An 18454-nucleotide genomic window follows, 5' to 3' on the forward strand; every position below is an offset into this window, starting at 1 on the left:
TTTTTAAGACCTTGAATTTTGAGATTTCTTGTTCATAACCTCTGTAAATCTACCTCTGGTTGAAGACTCCCTCCTTTTTAAGACCTTGAATTTTGAGATTTCTTGTTCATAACCTCTGTAAATCTACCTCCGGTTGAAGACTCCCTCCTTTTTGACTCACATGCAAAGCAAAAGTGAGTCTATGTACTCACCCGAGTCGTCCGTCCGTCCGTCCGGCCGTCCGGAAAACTTTAACGTTGGATATTTCTTGGACACTATTCAGTCTATCAGTACCAAATTTGGCAAGATGGTGTATGATGACAAGGCCCCAAAAAACATACATAGCATCTTGACCTTGCTTCAAGGTCAAGGTCGCAGGGGCCATAAATGTTGCCTAAAAAACAGCTATTTTTCACATTTTTCCCATTTTCTCTGAAGTTTTTGAGATTGAATACCTCACCTATATATGATATATAGGGCAAAGTAAGCCCCATCTTTTGATACCAGTTTGGTTTACCTTGCTTCAAGGTCAAGGTCACAGGAGCTCTTCAAAGTTGGATTGTATACATATTTTGAAGTGACCTTGACCCTGAACTATGGAAGATAACTGTTTCAAACTTAAAAATTATGTGGGGCACATGTTATGCTTTCATCATGAGACACATTTGGTCACATATGATCAAGGTCAAGGTCACTTTGACCCTTATGAAATGTGACCAAAATAAGGTAGTGAACCACTAAAAGTGACCATATCTCATGGTAGAAAGAGCCAATAAGCACCATTGTACTTCCTATGTCTTGAATTAACAGCTTTGTGTTGCATGACCTTGGATGACCTTGACCTTGGGTCAAGGTCACAAGTATTTTGGTAGGAAAAATGTGTAAAGCAGTTCTTAGTGTATGATGTCATTGCTAGGTTTAGTTATTGGTCAAGCATGTGAGTCGTATGGGCTTTGCCCTTCTTGTTAAGACCTTGAATTTTGAGATTTCTTGTTCATAACCTCTGTAAATCTACCTCCGGTTGAAGACTCCCTCCTTTTTAAGACCTTGAATTTTGAGATTTCTTGTTCATAACCTCTGTAAATCTACCTCCGGTTGAAGACTCCCTCCTTCTTAAGACCTTGAATTTTGAGATTTCTTGTTCATAACCTCTGTAAATCTACCTCCGGTTGAAGACTCCCTCCTGTTTAAGACCTTGAATTTTGAGATTTCTTGTTCATAACCTCTGTAAATCTACCTCCGGTTGAAGACTCCCTCCTTTTTAAGACCTTGAATTTTGAGATTTCTTGTTCATAACCTCTGTAAATCTACCTCCGGTTGAAGACTCCCTCCTGTTTAAGACCTTGCATTTTGAGATTTCTTGTTCATAACCTCTGTAAATCTACCTCCGATTGAAGACTCCCTCCTTTTTAAGACCTTGAATTTTGAGATTTCTTGTTCATAACCTCTGTAAATCTACCTCCGGTTGAAGACTCCCTCCTTTTTAAGACCTTGAATTTTGAGATTTCTTGTTCATAACCTCTGTAAATCTACCTCCGGTTGAAGACTCCCTCCTTTTTAAGACCTTGAATTTTGAGATTTCTTGTTCATAACCTCTGTAAATCTACCTCCGGTTGAAGACTCCCTCCTTTTTAAGACCTTGAATTTTTAGATTTCTTGTTCATAACCTCTGTAAATCTACCTCCGGTTGAAGACTCCCTCCTGTTTAAGACCTTGAATTTTGAGATTTCTTGTTCATAATCTCTGTAAATCTACCTCCGGTTGAAGACTCCCTCCTTTTTAAGACCTTGAATTTTGAGATTTCTTGTTCATAACCTCTGTAAATCTACCTCCGGTTGAAGACTCCCTCCTTTTTAAGACCTTGAATTTTGAGATTTCTTGTTCATAACCTCTGTAAATCTACCTCCGGTTGAAGACTCCCTCCTTTTTAAGACCTTGAATTTTGAGATTTCTTGTTCATAACCTCTGTAAATCTACCTCCGGTTGAAGACTCCCTCCTTTTTAAGACCTTGAATTTTGAGATTTCTTGTTCATAACCTCTGTAAATCTACCTCCGGTTAAAGACTCCCTCCTTTTTAAGACCTTGAATTTTGAGATTTCTTGTTCATAACCTCTGTAAATCTACCTCCGGTTGAAGACTCCCTCCTTTTTAAGACCTTGAATTTTGAGATTTCTTGTTCATAACCTCTGTAAATCTACCTCCGGTTGAAGACTCCCTCCTTCTTAAGACCTTGAATTTTGAGATTTCTTGTTCATAACCTCTGTAAATCTACCTCCGGTTGAAGACTCCCTCCTGTTTAAGACCTTGAATTTTGAGATTTATTGTTCATAACCTCTGTAAATCTACCTCCGGTTGAAGACTCCCTCCTTTTTAAGACCTTGAATTTTGAGATTTCTTGTTCATAACCGTTGAAGACTCCCTCCTTTTTAAGACCTTGAATTTTGAGATTTCTTGTTCATAACCTCTGTAAATCTACCTCCGGTTGAAGACTCCCTCCTTTTTAAGATCTTGAATTTTGAGATTTCTTGTTCATAACCTCTGTAAATCTACCTCCGGTTGAAGACTCCCTCCTTTTTAAGACCTTGAATTTTGAGATTTCTTGTTCATAACCTCTGTAAATCTACCTCCGGTTGAAGACTCCCTCCTGTTTAAGACCTTGAATTTTGAGATTTCTTGTTTATAACCTCTGTAAATCTACCTCCGGTTGAAGACTCCCTCCTTTTTAAGACCTTGAATTTTGAGATTTCTTGTTCATAACCTCTGTAAATCTACCTCCGGTTGAAGACTCCCTCCTTTTTAAGACCTTGAATTTTGAGATTTCTTGTTCATAACCTCTGTAAATCTACCTCCGGTTGAAGACTCCCTCCTTTTTAAGACCTTGAATTTTGAGATTTCTTGTTCATAACCTCTGTAAATCTACCTCCGGTTGAAGACTCCCTCCTTTTTAAGACCTTGAATTTTGAGATTTCTTGTTCATAACCTCTGTAAATCTACCTCCGGTTGAAGACTCCCTCCTGTTTAAGACCTTGAATTTTGAGATTTCTTGTTCATAACCTCTGTAAATCTACCTCCGGTTGAAGACTCCCTCCTTTTTAAGACATGATTTTCTCAGATTTTGTTGAGGTCTTAAAATGGGAGTTTCACTGTATTCTCATAGTAATGTTGTGAGCTCTGTTGTATTCTCATAGTAATGTTGTGAGCTCTGTTGTATTCTCACAGTAATGTTGTGAGCTCTGTTGTAACAAAATGTTGTCGTGCTTTCTGTTCAGAGTCTGCTGATGGTGTTTGCGCACCTGGTCAACATCCAGCTGGAGCCAGTCCTGGAGTTCCTGACCAGCGTCCCCGGCCCCACTGGCAAGCCCGCCCTGGAGTTTGTGCTGGAAGAGTGGTGTTCCAGGCAGCACCTCTTTTATGGCAGCTACGAGCGCAAAGTCAGGTCAGTTGCCTCTTTTTCTTTGCCTTCATGACTTGTGATATGCATAAAGGAACATGCACGTAGTTTGCTATACTAAATTATTTCCGTGCACCAAACAATTTCAATCCCAGGTGTCTTGCACATTAGCATATAGTTTAGTAATTTAAAAACTTTAGTCCATCAACATTTCCGAGCTTTCTTTTATCATAAGGAAGCTTGAAATTGTATTTGTACAATAAAGAAGTAAAATTCTAGTTCTCGGGAAAACGGCTGCCATGACACAAACTTCTCGCCCATCAGGGTCGCCATTAAATGACAGTAACTGTGTTTTCTTTTAGTTTGACACCACTTTGCCTCTTAACTAATTTAATCAAATGATCATGTCATTATTACTTTGTTACAGTGCCTTGGCGCTGGCTAAACTGCTGCGTCATACTATCATGACCAACGACACAAGGCTGCAGAACATCATTGTCCATGGGGAACCCATACAGACCGAGTCATCAGAAATACGAACACGTTCGAAAGCCAAAGCAGGTGATTGAGAATAGAGTGTAGAAATGGTTTATCTGAGCTGTATCGGCAGTTGTACATGGCGACACAGCTTGGAGGTGTGCCTCTGTTTGACGAACGGCTATGTGGATATGTTGATCAGCAGTGGGAATTTTACTATGTGTCTTTACTCAGAATCTTGGTTATGGTTGCAGAGTCAAAAAAAATAAAGAGGAGATATATAGACAATTTTACTTTGCATTTATGAAGTACACTGTGTTAACCCTCATCAGACTACACGGTCTGGATTATGTGGGTGGTGTACGGTCCATACTTTCTAAAGCAGGATTCAACGTAATAAAAAGTATGGGTCATAAAAATGTTACCGCCTCTTTGCAGAGTATGAGTCGCACATGACCCACGTCGTCCGAATAGGAATAAACACAGTAAGGTTCCTTCTAACATATGGGTCATCCATGACGGACATCATCCGTACTGTGTAGTTGAAATTATGTCATCATCTATTTGTATATTTACAAAGATAATCCTTTGAAAAGTGGTCCTTTGATGTTTGATGATTGCATGAAGACTAAATCAGAAACTCCCAGTTCAGTCACTTTTGTGAGGTTTTCTGAAGCACGGTGAAGGGAGCTGTAAACCAGTGCGATGGATTGTGATTACAAGCACATCTGTACAGCAGGGTCTACACAGTTTGTGTGTGAACTGTGTCAGAGGCACGATGCATTCATATTCATGGTGTATGTTGATGTTTGGGTGACTGACATGAAAAACTAAACAGTACCTTTCTTTAATCACAGAACCTGAGCAGTGGACAGAGATCCCAGCATTGGTCAAGATGTACAAGTTACTCATCAATGAACTGTCCAATCAGATTGAAGCTGCCATTGCAAAGCAGGAAGATGCTGACGATGATGATGACGATGATGATGTGAGTTGTGTGCTTAGATAGATTTTTTCTCTCAGAAAACTTTAACGTTGGATATTTCTTGGACACTATTCAGTCTATCAGTACCAAATTTGGCAAGATGGTGTATGATGACAAGGCCCCAAAAAACATACATAGCATCTTGACCTTGCTTCAAGGTCAAGGTCGCAGGGGCCATAAATGTTGCCTAAAAAACAGCTATTTTTCACATTTTTCCCATTTTCTCTGAAGTTTTTGAGATTCAATACCTCACCTATATATGATATATAGGGCAAAGTAAGCCCCATCTTTTGATACCAGTTTGGTTTACCCTGCTTCAAGGTCAAGGTCACAGGAGCTCTTCAAAGTTGGATTGTATACATATTTTGAAGTGACCTTGACCCTGAACTATGGAAGATAACTGTTTCAAACTTAAAAATTATGTGGGGCACGTGTTATGCTTTCATCATGAGACACATTTGGTCACATATGATCAAGGTCAAGGTCACTTTGACCCTTATGAAATGTGACCAAAATAAGGTAGTGAACCACTAAAAGTGACCATATCTCATGGTAGAAAGAGCCAATAAGCACCATTGTACTTCCTATGTCTTGAATTAACAGCTTTGTGTTGCATGACCTTGGATTACCTTGACCTTGGGTCAAGGTCACATGTATTTTGGTAGGAAAAATGTGTAAAGCATGTGAGTCGTATGGGCTTTGCCCTTCTTGTTTTTGTTCATGTGAAGTTTATTGTGAATTGAAGCTTTCTGTTGCAGGCATGAGTGCAAATATATTTCTAGACTTGTTTCCTGGTTCGAGTTCACTGTAATTCAGCTAGTCAGTTGTATCACCTGTTACATTTACTTACACTTCCAAGCAGGATGGGATGATCCAATGAAAGTCTGTTTTTTTTTCACAATTTAAGTTCCTTCCGTGTGGAAAAAAAGCAGTTGAATCTCTTGATTATGATAAGCGAACAGTAGGGTAGTGTGCCCTCTTCTGTAGTAAAAGTAAACCTGACTTATTTGTTTTCTTACATCTTGAATGAAACATTTGTTTTCAAAACTGCTCTGGATGGGATCAAATGTTTGAATACATTATGGAACTTTGTATGCATAGTAACTACACCCATGTTTTCTTTATTTTTCAGAATAGCATAGGAGATGATGAAGAATGCTTTGATGGGGAGGAGGCAGGCGGCCAGACCCTTGCAAGTCTTCTGGAAGAATTCTCTGGCAACTATGATGGTAATAAAGAATTGTTAGGTTCAGTGAAAATGTGCTTACTACTTGCTTGTGTGTGAGTGTGTGTGTGTGTATGTACCTACATGCGCATGGGTAAGAGAGAGAGAGAATACTCAGTGTGCAGCTGGCTGTTAGGTAGAATACAGTGGTACCTCTGTTAAGACATACAATTTGAGTAAAGTAGGTCGTAAGAGAGAGGGAGTCTTAAGAGGGAGATACGTAGAGGTTACATGCCGAGTCTCAGTGATTATCAAAAATAATGGTCGAAGTTAGCGGATAATGAAATATGCGCGCTTCAGCGAGCTTTTTCATGACCGCGAACTGAGACCATTATTTTTAATAATCACTGAGACGAGGTATGTAACCTCTTTATTCCTCCTTTCTTCAGTTATTCAAAGAAAAGAGGAGTTTTTGTGCGAAAGTTTGATCGAATCCAAATCACTCAACCAGTGTACCTGCGCTGGCGATTGAAAAATGCGCGGTTGTATAGTTCAGGGAAAATCAAATCTGTTAACACTTCTTGTCAGTTTCCCTGTTTTGGACTAAAATCAAGTACACAGTTATGTTGTTATTCTGCTGTGCCGGTAAAGGCAGATAGTGTGTGTTCTGGTCATGTTTTGGTATCGCTTAGGAAATGTTCTTTCTTAGAATGGGACAAGCAGACGAACTTTTGCACCCGTGTTCCAACGTTAAAAACTGAATGAAGTTCCGTTTTCTGGGGCAAAATAGTTTATGAAACCGCTGTATGTTCTTTAAATTGATGCGATGTGTGCATTTGGTTGCGTGTGATCTGTTTATAAAATGAAATATTGTCGAAAACTAACCGTCGGATTGCAGTCTCTTGTCCAAGCAACTCAGTTCAGAAAATTTGGAAGGGGAACTACTCTTGTCGTACGAGAGTTACTTGCCTTGGGAGTTTGCGTGCACTCATTAGAGATCTAAAGCGAGTTTCTCTGCACTGATCGTTAGATTTGGATTTAGAAAACAACCAAACTCATAGATTTTATATGGAGATTAATGTGTTCAAGCCTGTAGTTGCCAGTTTAAATGCAGTATGTTTGTATTGTTTGGTCTAGAGATGTATATTTCGTACATTGGAGCGTTCGGAACTTTTCAATCGCTAAAGTAGTTCCCTCAAAGTCTAACTCATCAACCTGTGAGCTATCGAGGATTCAGGCCCGTTGTTGGGTAAGTGATTTTGGTTGTTTGGTAAGTTACCGAAAAATAACTAGCTCTACACCTTTACAGAGAGAAAGAAGCAGAGGGGGGAATAAATTTAGTGACATTATCATGGGTGAAACTTTTCCGTCTCAGGGCGGAAATCCGCCAAATAAAATTGGTTAAATAAGGAATTCCTTATTTTGAAAAATCTTTAAAAAAATAAATAAATAAATAAAAAATATAAAAAAATTCGCCGGCGATCCGATCCATATTTCTCCCAACACAGTGACCGGACATCACTGAGTCCGCTTTGTTTCACTGGGTGCGCGTATTATCGGACTATTGTTTATGTGCAAATTTGTGTGTTTGAGATACCAGGATAGGCCTACTTTTACACTGATTTTTCGTTTTCTTCCGGGGGGCTTTGCACCCCACCAGGGCCTGGGCGGCCCCTGGACCCCGGCCTCATTTTCCTTATTTTCAATTCTGATCAGTTTCACCCATGCATTATGAAGCTAACCTGAGGTCTTGTTATACTTATAGAGAGAGTTTTATAATGGAGGGTCTTAACGGAGAGGTTCCACTGTACCAATACTTTGAGCAATCGTGAAATAAGATCTTTGACTGAAAGGTATGTGGATTTGTACAGATAATCAGCTAAGTTGTTTAGGTTTGTGTTCTCATTACTTTTGAATGTGTCAAATTCATAAATCCTGCAGTGTGTGTTTTTTGTGTGACAATTTTCTGATCATATATTTTGGTGTGTTTGATTTCAGGCATAGGTCTTGATGAAGAAGCTGACGATGATCCTGACACTGCAAACGATCCCATCAACCAGGTGGACTTGCGGGTAGGTCTCGGTTTTATGATAAACAAAGAAAAATGCAAAAAGTCATTCAGTTATACATGTACTGTTCGAATTTTGAAATCTTTGTATGTTCTATTTCCCTGAAACCAGCATATTATTATTGAATCTCATATTTAAATCTCTCAATTGGATCTCATTCTTTTTTAAGATATTTTTTAGAATGAGATTTTTAGGTGATTTTTTTTTACTTTGGATGGTGCTGCAGTTGTTATAATAAGATTCCAATGTTTTATTCTGTTTTATTGTGGATGGTGGTGAGATTTCACCTTCTTTGGAAAGCGGATGTGCATGTGTGTTAAAGTTTGCCTCTTTTTGTGTGCAGGCCTACTTGACCGAGTTCCTTCAGACCTTGTCCACAGAAAACTGCTACAGTTTGTTCACTGCACATCACAATCCAGCAGAAGTCCAAGTTTTACGTGCCATCAACATCAATGTCTGACCAGCTTTGACAACGTCCCAGTCCCACCTTCACACCCCACCCCACCCCCTTCCCCTCCCGTATTCCTAGACCTGCCTTCCTGTAGGCCAACTCTCTCTCATCCCACCGGCACCACGGTCATTCTTGTCTTTTTGCAGGGGAAAAAAGATGGACACTACACTTGACTTTAACACAGAAAGTCTTGTTTTTAGTCTTGTTTTTCCCCTTCTTTCCTCACTGCGCTCAGCAGCATGTACTTTTTCGATCACCTGATTGTTTCTGTGCTTTTTCTTGACCAAGACTGCTGTTAGTGTTACTCGTAAGTTAAATGTATTTGTGAAGTGTAAAGTCTGCGTTCAACTCTTTCTTAACCCTCACAAACCATCCGGAGCCACAACCCACCCAATTACACCACTCACCTCACCCCATTACACCACTCACCTCACCCCATTACACCACTCACCTCACCCAATTACACCACTCACCTCACCCCACCCAATTACACCACTCACCTCACCCCACCCAATTACACCACTCACCTCACCCCACCCCATTACACCACTCACCTCACCCCACCCAATTACACCACTCACCTCACCCCACCCAATTACACCACTCACCTCACCCAATTACACCACTCACCTCACCCCACCCAATTACACCACTCACCTCACCCCACCCAATTACATCACTCACCTCACCCCATTACACCACTCACCTCACCCCATTACACCACTCACCCCACCCAATTACACCACTCACCTCACCCCACCCAATTACACCACTCACCTCACCCCACCCAATTACACCACTCACCTCACCCCACCCAATTACACCACTCACCTCACCCCACCCAATTACACCACTCACCTCACCTCACCCAATTACACCACTCACCTCACCCCACCCAATTACACCACTCACCTCACCCCACCCAATTACACCACTCACCTCACCCCACCCAATTACACCACTCACCTCACCCCATTACACCACTCACCTCACCCCATTACACCACTCACCTCACCCCATTACACCACTCACCTCACCCCATTACACCACTCACCTCACCCCACCCCATTACACCACTCACCTCACCCCACCCAATTACACCACTCACCTCACCCCACCCAAAAAAAGCAAGTTGGAATTCCTCTATCTATCTTTTCTGTCGGACCCTGGCCACTGTCACTGTGTTTTTAGTTTTACCCCAGTATTGATTGCTCTTATGGTTGAGAACCACATAGTCGAAGTGTTCATGTTTGAGAGGCAAACGCTTCCAACACTCAGGTTGCTACATTTTGTGATTTCTGCATTGTTTGTACAGGTATATGTTTTTATTCTCATGTTATATTCTCATTCCTACAACATTTGTTTTTATACTTTGCTGTTTTAAGCTCTTCTGAATATTTGTTCAGGTAAACTGACAGAATGAATCTATGGACTGTAGTCTAGGTAATGTTTTGAAAAAGGTGTGAAATTTAAGCTTTTCAAATGGAGGAGTGCTCATTTTGTTCTCTGAACCAGACTTTAGGTCGGTTTTATTATTTTCGATCATTTGAGCTTATTGCTTAGCGCTTGTGAGTACTTGGTTGGTGATTGTTTTACTTTTATCATTATCCAAAAAGTGGCTGTTAAACGATCTTACACTTGTTTCGATTTTACTTCTTGCCACGATTCATTCTAAATTTCACCGCTGCGTTCCAGCAGTCTTTCTGATGGAAAACTAATGTGGCATAAGTCTCTGACAACCTGCATGCATGAGCTGTGACAAGCACTTACCCTTTTTTTTTTTTTAATACGGTTTACATATTTATTGAACGGCATCCTATTTGAAAATATTGCATGTATCCTCTGCTTGTCTCATGTCTTTCAGTAGACTTCATGAATACAAAATGTGCAATGAAATAAATGAGATTGTTCTACCAACGCTGTTGTGCTTGTCTGCATGAACTTGTGACACAAAGCGTTGAGCTCCATGGGTGGGATTATTCCGGAAATCCGGATTCGTAATGTTTGTGGTGACGTTTGTTTGGTTGTTAATTATACAAATCCTTCAGCGTCTGGGAGCCCCCAGACCCCCCTTAAAATTCTTCAGGATTCATGACACTGTTCAGTCCCACCCATGGAACTCCCACAACAGTAGCAGCACTGTCAGTGAAAAATAGGCATGATGATCTCAGTCAAGAATGTTCGGTAATGTATGACAGTGGACCCCCACCCGTTTTAAGACTATTCTCAGAATTTCTGTTCAAAACCTCTGTACACCATTCACAACCTGACTTTTAATCTATGCAATTTCGTATTGTTTGTCAATCTGGTAGGTGGAAAAAAAGCATAAAAAAAAAAGTTCCTTAACACCAATAACAGATCTTTTCACCTGTGAAAAGATGAATGAGCACGATAGGTGCATGTTCACAAGTGACAATGATATTGTAACTAGAAATAAAATCAAGTCCCGCAGTGGGGCACTGCGGTTATGAAATTAAAGGCCCCTCCTGTTTTTGGAACCGCAGGAGCTTTCTAGTTTGCTGTTAGGTAGATTTTTGGTTCCTCTTTCCTGTCATGCTCTCTTTTTCTTCATGAATTCTTTTCTTTTTTCTGCCTTCTTGCTCATTCCCCTGTATTTTTTCCAAAAATTTCTTCTCTTGCCGCTTGTCTCGCGATTCATGTATAGTTTAATCTGTTAGTGTTCTGATGTAAGTCCAGCAGTAGATAGGTTAAGCCTATTTTAACATACTGGAAACTGGTAATCTTCCAGTAGGTATTAATTTAGTTTTACTAAAGCCTGCTGGGACACAAGTAATGGGTTAGTGCATTTGTAAACAGGAATCGCTTGACAAGTGGCCCCCTTTATCCCCCCCTTCCTCGTCCTGATATGGCTCTGCGTAGTCGGCTGGACGTTAAGCAACAAATAAACAAACAAACAAACAAACAAAATAAAATCAAGGCATCACATGTGAAGAGAATTGTGTTTTATGTCACACAAGCCAGTAACAAAACAAGCATATTTGGGCAGATACCAGTGAAGAGCAACAGATTGTTCTACGGTTTAAAGTAAACCAGTATGATTCCTATGCTTCAATGTCAGTAGAATCAGAATAGTCGTTTTAAAATCGGTAATTTTTTTTTCATCAGACATGGGAACACTCAAATGATCAGCAATCTTTCAGATGTTGGGTCTGACTAGAATGATCAGGAGTACAGGGGAGTGGAAAAACATCTTACTAGAATGTTTCTGACTCCATTACACTACATGTACAACTACTAAAACAGATATGCGGGGCTTGATAAAATAATTTGAGACTGTCGGTTTTTTAAATAGATGAGCCAAAGTTTTAAACAGAATTTTGTCACAGACCTTTCTGAAGTTGGTATTTTTTCCCTTGCAGCCTTTTAAATCAACTTGGTAACTGAACTATATTGATTATTTGATTATAGATAAATGTGGTTCTCAAACAAAGTGTACATAATAATGGAAGGTATATGCCTGTTGAGCTTAGCTGTTTCTGTTCCTTTGTGCATGTGCAGTTAAATATTCCAGCACTGACCCCTGATTTTCACATGTTTTTACAAAAATCACATTGACTGAAAGAAAAACTAAAAGAATCCATAACAAGTTGAATTCCTCTATTTTGTTCCTGAATTTTTGCTCAATCTATTTTGTTTCACAAATAGCTGATCAGTTTGTGAATGAAAAAAGTGTAATATTTCCCAACAGTTATGCATGCACATTTTAAGTGGGAAAAAAACAGCAGTTTCATTTTCTTCTAAGAGTTATCAAAGAGTTATCAAACAGAAGTTCTGTGTACGTACAAAAAAAATTAACAACACAGGTGTCACAAGAATTTTTTTTTTATAAGCCTGCTTGCTCAAAAAAAGGTAATACCTGCCTCACAAAACACAAAAGATAGCTGCCTTTGAACAAAGAAATGCAAGAAAAAGATATTGGCGGGAATTCAACTGAGATTCCAGCGCACTCTGTGCAACACTCATTAACATCCATTCAAACTGAATAACAATTGCACTCGATCTCTACAATATCGAGTACAACAGGTCCATTTTACATCAAATGACAAAAAAAGTTCTACCAATTTCATATTTATGTATTTTACAAAATACATTTGATTAGATTCTTTCTTTCTTTATTTGGTGTTTAACTTCGTTTTCAACCGTTCAAGGTTATTTCGCGACGGGGAAAGGGGGGGGGGGGGGGGATGGGATAGAGCCACTTGTCAATTGTTTCTTGTTCACAAAAGCACTAATCAAAAAATTGCTCCAGGGGCTTGCAACGTAGTACAATATATGACCGTACTGGGAGAATGCAAGTTTCCAGTACAAAGGACTTAACATTTCTTACATACTGCTTGACTAAAATCTTTACAAACATTGACTATGTTCTATACAAGAAACACTTAACAAGGGTAAAAGAAGAAACAGAATCCGTTAGTCGCCTCTTACGACATGCTGGGGAGCATCGGGTAAATTATTCCCCCTAACCCGCGGGGGGTATTTGATTAGATAACTTGGTGTCACTGTCACAAATCCAAAACCAGATGACACTATCTTTTTCTGTGTAAATACAGTTGAATTTGCCTTGGTCACCACCTCTTAATAGTGCCCACTACGACCTACCAAAGTTTTAAATGTTCATAATTTTATCTTTCCGTAGCAATCACCTGTCTATAACAACTGCTTTTGGTCGGTCTCTTGGGAGGTCGTTATAGACAGGCTTGACTGTAATACTAGGAGACATATAAGATGTTTTTAACTTGTTTTAGTAGTTATTTGAATAAAGCAAAACTCACCATTTTTCTGCAGACAATGCCACTCTCAAAACATGACATGATGGACATTACCTCAATACCAAGAAACAAAACTACAGGACATTCAAAGTGGCCTGAACATCAATTTAATATTAACAAAATGCAAAAAAAGGTTGAGTTGCATCAAGTGCACACAAGAACCAAAAATGTGCGACGTCTTCTTTTGGAACACACACACACACATACAGATTGCACAAATAATAGAAATGAACTGAAGCTTCTACACTGGCTGTTTAAAAAAACAAAAAGCCAGGTAAGCTAATCCATATGCTGCTACAGACGGTATGTCCTAATTTCACAACATGATTCAGAATTTACACACAAAACACTAAATTCTTCTTGCAAGCAAGCATAGAATTAACAGGTAAAAACAATCAAAATCCTTCATGCACGCAAGCGTTTAAAAACAAAAAGCATCCATATTTGTGTTTTAAGAATAAACTAGCGTAAAAGGAACCTAACTCTAATAACAATACTGTATGACTAACCCTACACAGTACACATAACAGCTCAAGAAACAATACTGATGGTAAATGCTGCCTGCTTTCATGGCTACCCAAACCAAAGGACTACACGTATCGGAATGAGTTCCTGGGGTGAGAGAAAAAGCTGGGAAGGGCCTGGGGGTGCATCCTCTAAGAGTAGTAAACTTCATTAAAATGCAGACAATATCTGAAAATCTTACTAAAACAGATTATCAATACCATATGAAATGTTGAGAAAAAAACCCATCTTCCAATATATTTTGTTGGTAATGTCAAAAGAAAGAAGCAAACACTCAAAAATCCAGACATACAAATTAAAAAAACAAATAACAATCCCTTTTCTCATCTTGTAAATTGAGGTACATTTAAGTTATTTCTAGTGTACAGATTCTCCATAATGGTTAAGTGCACTGACGAAAGAAATTGAATTGACAAAAAATGTAACTACAATACCGTATCTCAAACATAGCAGAGACACCAGCTATTGCAAACTGTAAATGGAAACATGGCCATACAGAGAAACAGTTTGAGTTTGGAGACTACAGCAAAAGTGAGGAAAAAACCACACCATCTTTACCGCTATCAAAACATCTGTACACTACTTTGTCGCAGACATGTCAACCATTTGACGATGCATTTATCAGTATGATATGTGGTAAGATTAACACACCCAGGATATTTATGTATCAACATAATCCCATTATTCACAGAAATGAAGAACTTGCACAGGTCCATGAATCTCTCCGAATAAACCTGAAGCATATCGTCGATGTCATTAAAACCCTTGTATGCCAATTTTTGCTGCTTAGCAAAAAACAAAGCAAATTTTGAAAATTCACCGCATCAAATGTAACTTAAATTCATGGGTTGATGTTTTCTTTAAACCATTGCAATAGCAGACTAATTGTGTGTTAATGTCAGTTGTTAATAATATTCGATACAACTGAGAAAATATTGAGATACAAATAGGAGCTTTTTATCCAAAGGAGTTGTACAGAATTAGTACCGTAAAATCCCTAGCAAACGCCCAGTATCTAGCAAACGCCCACCCCCCACTTTTGGCCAAAAGTTGTGCAGAGGGGTCACTACCAAGCAAACGCCCACCCCCTTTTTTGCTTTAAAAAAAAAGTGTTTCAAGACAGTCGGCCTCCTTTATCTACGATGTGTGCACACTGTTCGATAGTTCGCCGGTGTTTTCTTCTTCTTTTTTTCCTATCACAGAACGTTGATCTTTATTTGTGTAAACAAACGGTGTGTTTATTTTTCACTAAAATTGCATAAATCACATGTTGTATCACTGTTTTTTCTTGTAAAAATGTGATGACACTTTATCTTGCAAAGGGGTGTATACCTAGCAAACGCCCACCCCCTACTTGTACCCGAAATCAGTGCGGAGGGGGGGTGGGCGTTTGCTAGGGATTTTACGGTATATACATGTTTTTCTCTCCCTTTTTTGCCTAACCTTCAGTGGCCATATTCCAAATTTCTGAGAAAAATACAACAGCAGCAACCTTTTATCTTCCATGTTATGAATTAGTTTCCATCCAAGTGTGGCACGAAAACCTCGTAACTTAAGTGGGTATTTTTTGGCGCTCCCTTTGAACAAATCAAAAAACAGGTTTTTTACTCAAGAACTTTTTCTCACTTTAGAAAGCAGCTGAAGATACTAGCTTTTCTCACCACATGGGCAAAAAAATAAGGGAGTTAACTATTGTTTTAGTTCCAAAATCGCAAAAATTGAGAAACAAAGCTTATGAATTACAGCGACGATGTGCTTATACCAACCCTCAACGCTATGTACAGAAACAGAGTCTTCTCTTCTCCTCTTTACAAAAGCCTTTAGAGTGAGGGTTGCTATGCATATATATTACACTGCAAATACTTTCTAGCTCAACTAAAAAGTCTTGGCAATTATCACAACATGTTTGTGCAACGAACACCAACACTGCACTTCACGAGACATTCTGTACAATGAGCAATAGAGAAGACATACGGACTTTTTTTTCTTTTTTTTTCTCTCTATCGTATAAAATTTCATGTCCAATATAGGCATTTCAAGCCCTGACGGACAATAAGCCCCTTAATTTTCGTTCGTACATATGGATAATTACCCATGATCATTGCAGTCACATATACCCACACAGATGGGGAAGCAAAATAATGCAATGACTTTCTGCAGAACACATGAAGAGAAAAAAACCCTCCTTTTTGTCTCTCTCCATTTGGAGAAAAAAAGAAGTCAGGACATTAAGTCATGAGATCAGTAACAGTTAGTGCCATATCTGCAGTTTTTCAATACATGAAGTCATAGAAATCTTTGAACAGTTGGTCAATACTACACCGATTCAACAAAAATATTCTCTGCAAAGGTGTGAAGTGAAAAGGTATGTGCATCAGCTCCTAAATTTGATAAAAATATTATCACCTTCATTTCTAATGAATCATGATTGTCACGTGTATCTATTTTATGACAACAGAATGCACTGCAACTGATGGAAAAAGAAAATCTGAAAAAGCAACAAGCAATAATACATTGAAAATATTGACACCAGCGACCTTCAGCAGAAAATATTCATCAAACTTTATGTACAGCAAAGCGTAAAAAAAAGCAACGACTCTCATAGGTTCTTTTTCTTGCGACCCCGTTTTGCTTTGGGTTTGTCCTGCTTGAGTTTGCTCTTGCAGCGGGGACAGAACCACAATTCTTCTTCTGGCGGCTCACTGTTAATGCCCACACATACCCTGAAAACAAAAAACATAAGAGGACCTCATTTACACAGTTAAGAGTGTGTTCAAGCTACATGAAAGCAATGTCATATTACTGGTTAAAAAAAATGCAAAAAAGTCAAGTTGACAGCTACCCAGTTCCTTGTTCATAATATTTTTACTCAAGAAGTCAAGAGTCTCTGTGATAAGTGGTAAACATAAAATGTTACCTTTACAGCAGTTTTTGATTTTGATTTTAATGCATAAGTATCATGTGCCGGCAAATGTCGCAATGTTGGAGCAAGATGACTTCCAGACAAAGTAGTTAGCGCCAAAATGTGGTAAGTTATATATTTCCTTATTCCTCTACTGTTGCAAGCGCTTATAGTAGCAAGGACCAAGGCAAGAACAGATAACTCTAATCTTTGTCCCCAAAAATTGCCAAAACATGGGGTTAGGGCATGGTCAATTTAGTGGGGTTGGGAAAAGACGGATACAAACGTTATGTGAAGCTGGTTGAGGAGACAGTTCATCACGTATGAAAGTGGGAAGGTAGAACTCAAAGGTGCACACGTTTTCGCCTTCCACAGTGCTAAATCGAAAATTTTTAATTAAATTTTCATTTGATTAATATACTTACCCGAGTCACATATTAGCATTGACGCAGTCGAGATGCTAGGTAGACTGAAAAACGCTATCCCGTCTATAGTATAAGGGAAGCAACCCAAGCAAAAAAGTAGCAAGCTTGCTACCCTGGGTTGCCTCCCGTAGCGTGCATCACGCCACAGATCTCGTACCCGATACGAGACACCCTCATTCGACTTCTAGAATACAAAGAAACTAAAAGCGGGGAAGGTGGGAGGGAATTACCTATGTGACTCGGGTAAGTATATTAATCAAATGAAAATTTAATTAAAAATTTTCGATTAAATTACATATTCTTACTCCGAGTCACATATTAGCAGATAACTCCAACAAGGTGGTGGGTAAGATCAAAAAGTTCAAACTCACTCTAAAGTTCTGGAGAGACAAAAGCCAGCTGCCGCCAAGGAAGGAATAGGCCGAGACCCATCCTGACAGAGGGCAGCAATGTCTGCAGAACCTGATAAGACAAAATCCTAGCGCCAGAAGCTGTGCGCAGGACATCATCCAAACCCCATAGGCCAAAAAGGCCAAGGAGGAGGCCCAGGCCCTGGAAATGAGCTCGGGCCGAGCCGAGGGAAAGATAGCATAAGCTATGACAAGGCGGAGGGCAAGAAAATCCCTTGCCAAGAAACTGGCCCACTGCCAAAAGTCAGGAAAGGATCCCGTGAGAAAGCAACCACTGACTCACTCTAAACCCTTGCCAGGAACTGGCCCACTGCCAAAGGACAGAAACGGACCGAGAACCACCCTGATTGACAGCCGAGATGTCTCTCAGGCAAGAAATGCGAAAGACGACCTCAGAGAGCCAGTAAGCTGTGCCCAGCACTTCTTCCAATCTTCTGAACCGTAAAACAGTCCGGAAAAGGACCCCAGTCTTGGATAAACCCGACCAAGTAGAGGGAAGGACAAGCTGCCCCCCCCCCCCCCCCCCCCCCCTTAAATGGAAGGAAATGCTAATGGCCTGGAAAAGATCCGTGCGTAAGGTTGCCGGCTAAGCCCTGAAAAGGACCGACCCTCACGGAGACCATAAGGCAACCATGCCAAAGTAAGAAAACTTTGGGATGGAGTGAGGCCCAAAAGGCCGTTGAGAGAACAGTCAGCTCCGGAAGAGTGACCAAACTCCAAACCGGAAAGAGAGAGACGCCTGAGTATCAAGTACCAGGGTCCAACTCAATGAGCAAAACTCAAGGGAGACGGTCACCGGTCGTCCCCTGCCCATCCCTGCGAAAGCAGAGAGAGGGGTAAAAAAGGGGACGAAGCGACCTAAGGTAGTGCATAAGCACCGC

General features: G+C 39.9%; 2 protein-coding genes across 2 annotated transcripts in view; one reads left to right on the plus strand and one right to left on the minus strand.

The window, feature by feature from the left end:
- The window catches only part of LOC138964967 (importin-9-like), a 31194-nt gene extending 22252 nt beyond the window's left edge, over window positions 1–8942 (plus strand). The window contains exons 20-25 of the mRNA XM_070337069.1: window positions 3250–3416; window positions 3799–3932; window positions 4706–4836; window positions 5966–6062; window positions 7997–8070; window positions 8411–8942. Coding sequence (XP_070193170.1) covers window positions 3250–3416; window positions 3799–3932; window positions 4706–4836; window positions 5966–6062; window positions 7997–8070; window positions 8411–8527 — 720 coding nt within the window. The 3' untranslated portion in view covers window positions 8528–8942. The remainder of the gene's footprint in view (window positions 1–3249; window positions 3417–3798; window positions 3933–4705; window positions 4837–5965; window positions 6063–7996; window positions 8071–8410) is intronic.
- Window positions 8943–11464: 2522 nt separating this feature from the next.
- LOC138964966 (transcription initiation factor TFIID subunit 3-like) overlaps window positions 11465–18454 on the minus strand; it is a 29048-nt gene continuing 22058 nt past the window's right edge. The window contains exon 10 of the mRNA XM_070337068.1: window positions 11465–16559. Within this exon, the coding sequence (XP_070193169.1) occupies window positions 16436–16559 (124 nt within the window). The 3' untranslated portion in view covers window positions 11465–16435. The remainder of the gene's footprint in view (window positions 16560–18454) is intronic.

Source organism: Littorina saxatilis, linkage group LG4 (genome assembly GCF_037325665.1).
Source record: "Littorina saxatilis isolate snail1 linkage group LG4, US_GU_Lsax_2.0, whole genome shotgun sequence".
NCBI classification, from domain to species: domain Eukaryota; kingdom Metazoa; phylum Mollusca; class Gastropoda; order Littorinimorpha; family Littorinidae; genus Littorina; species Littorina saxatilis.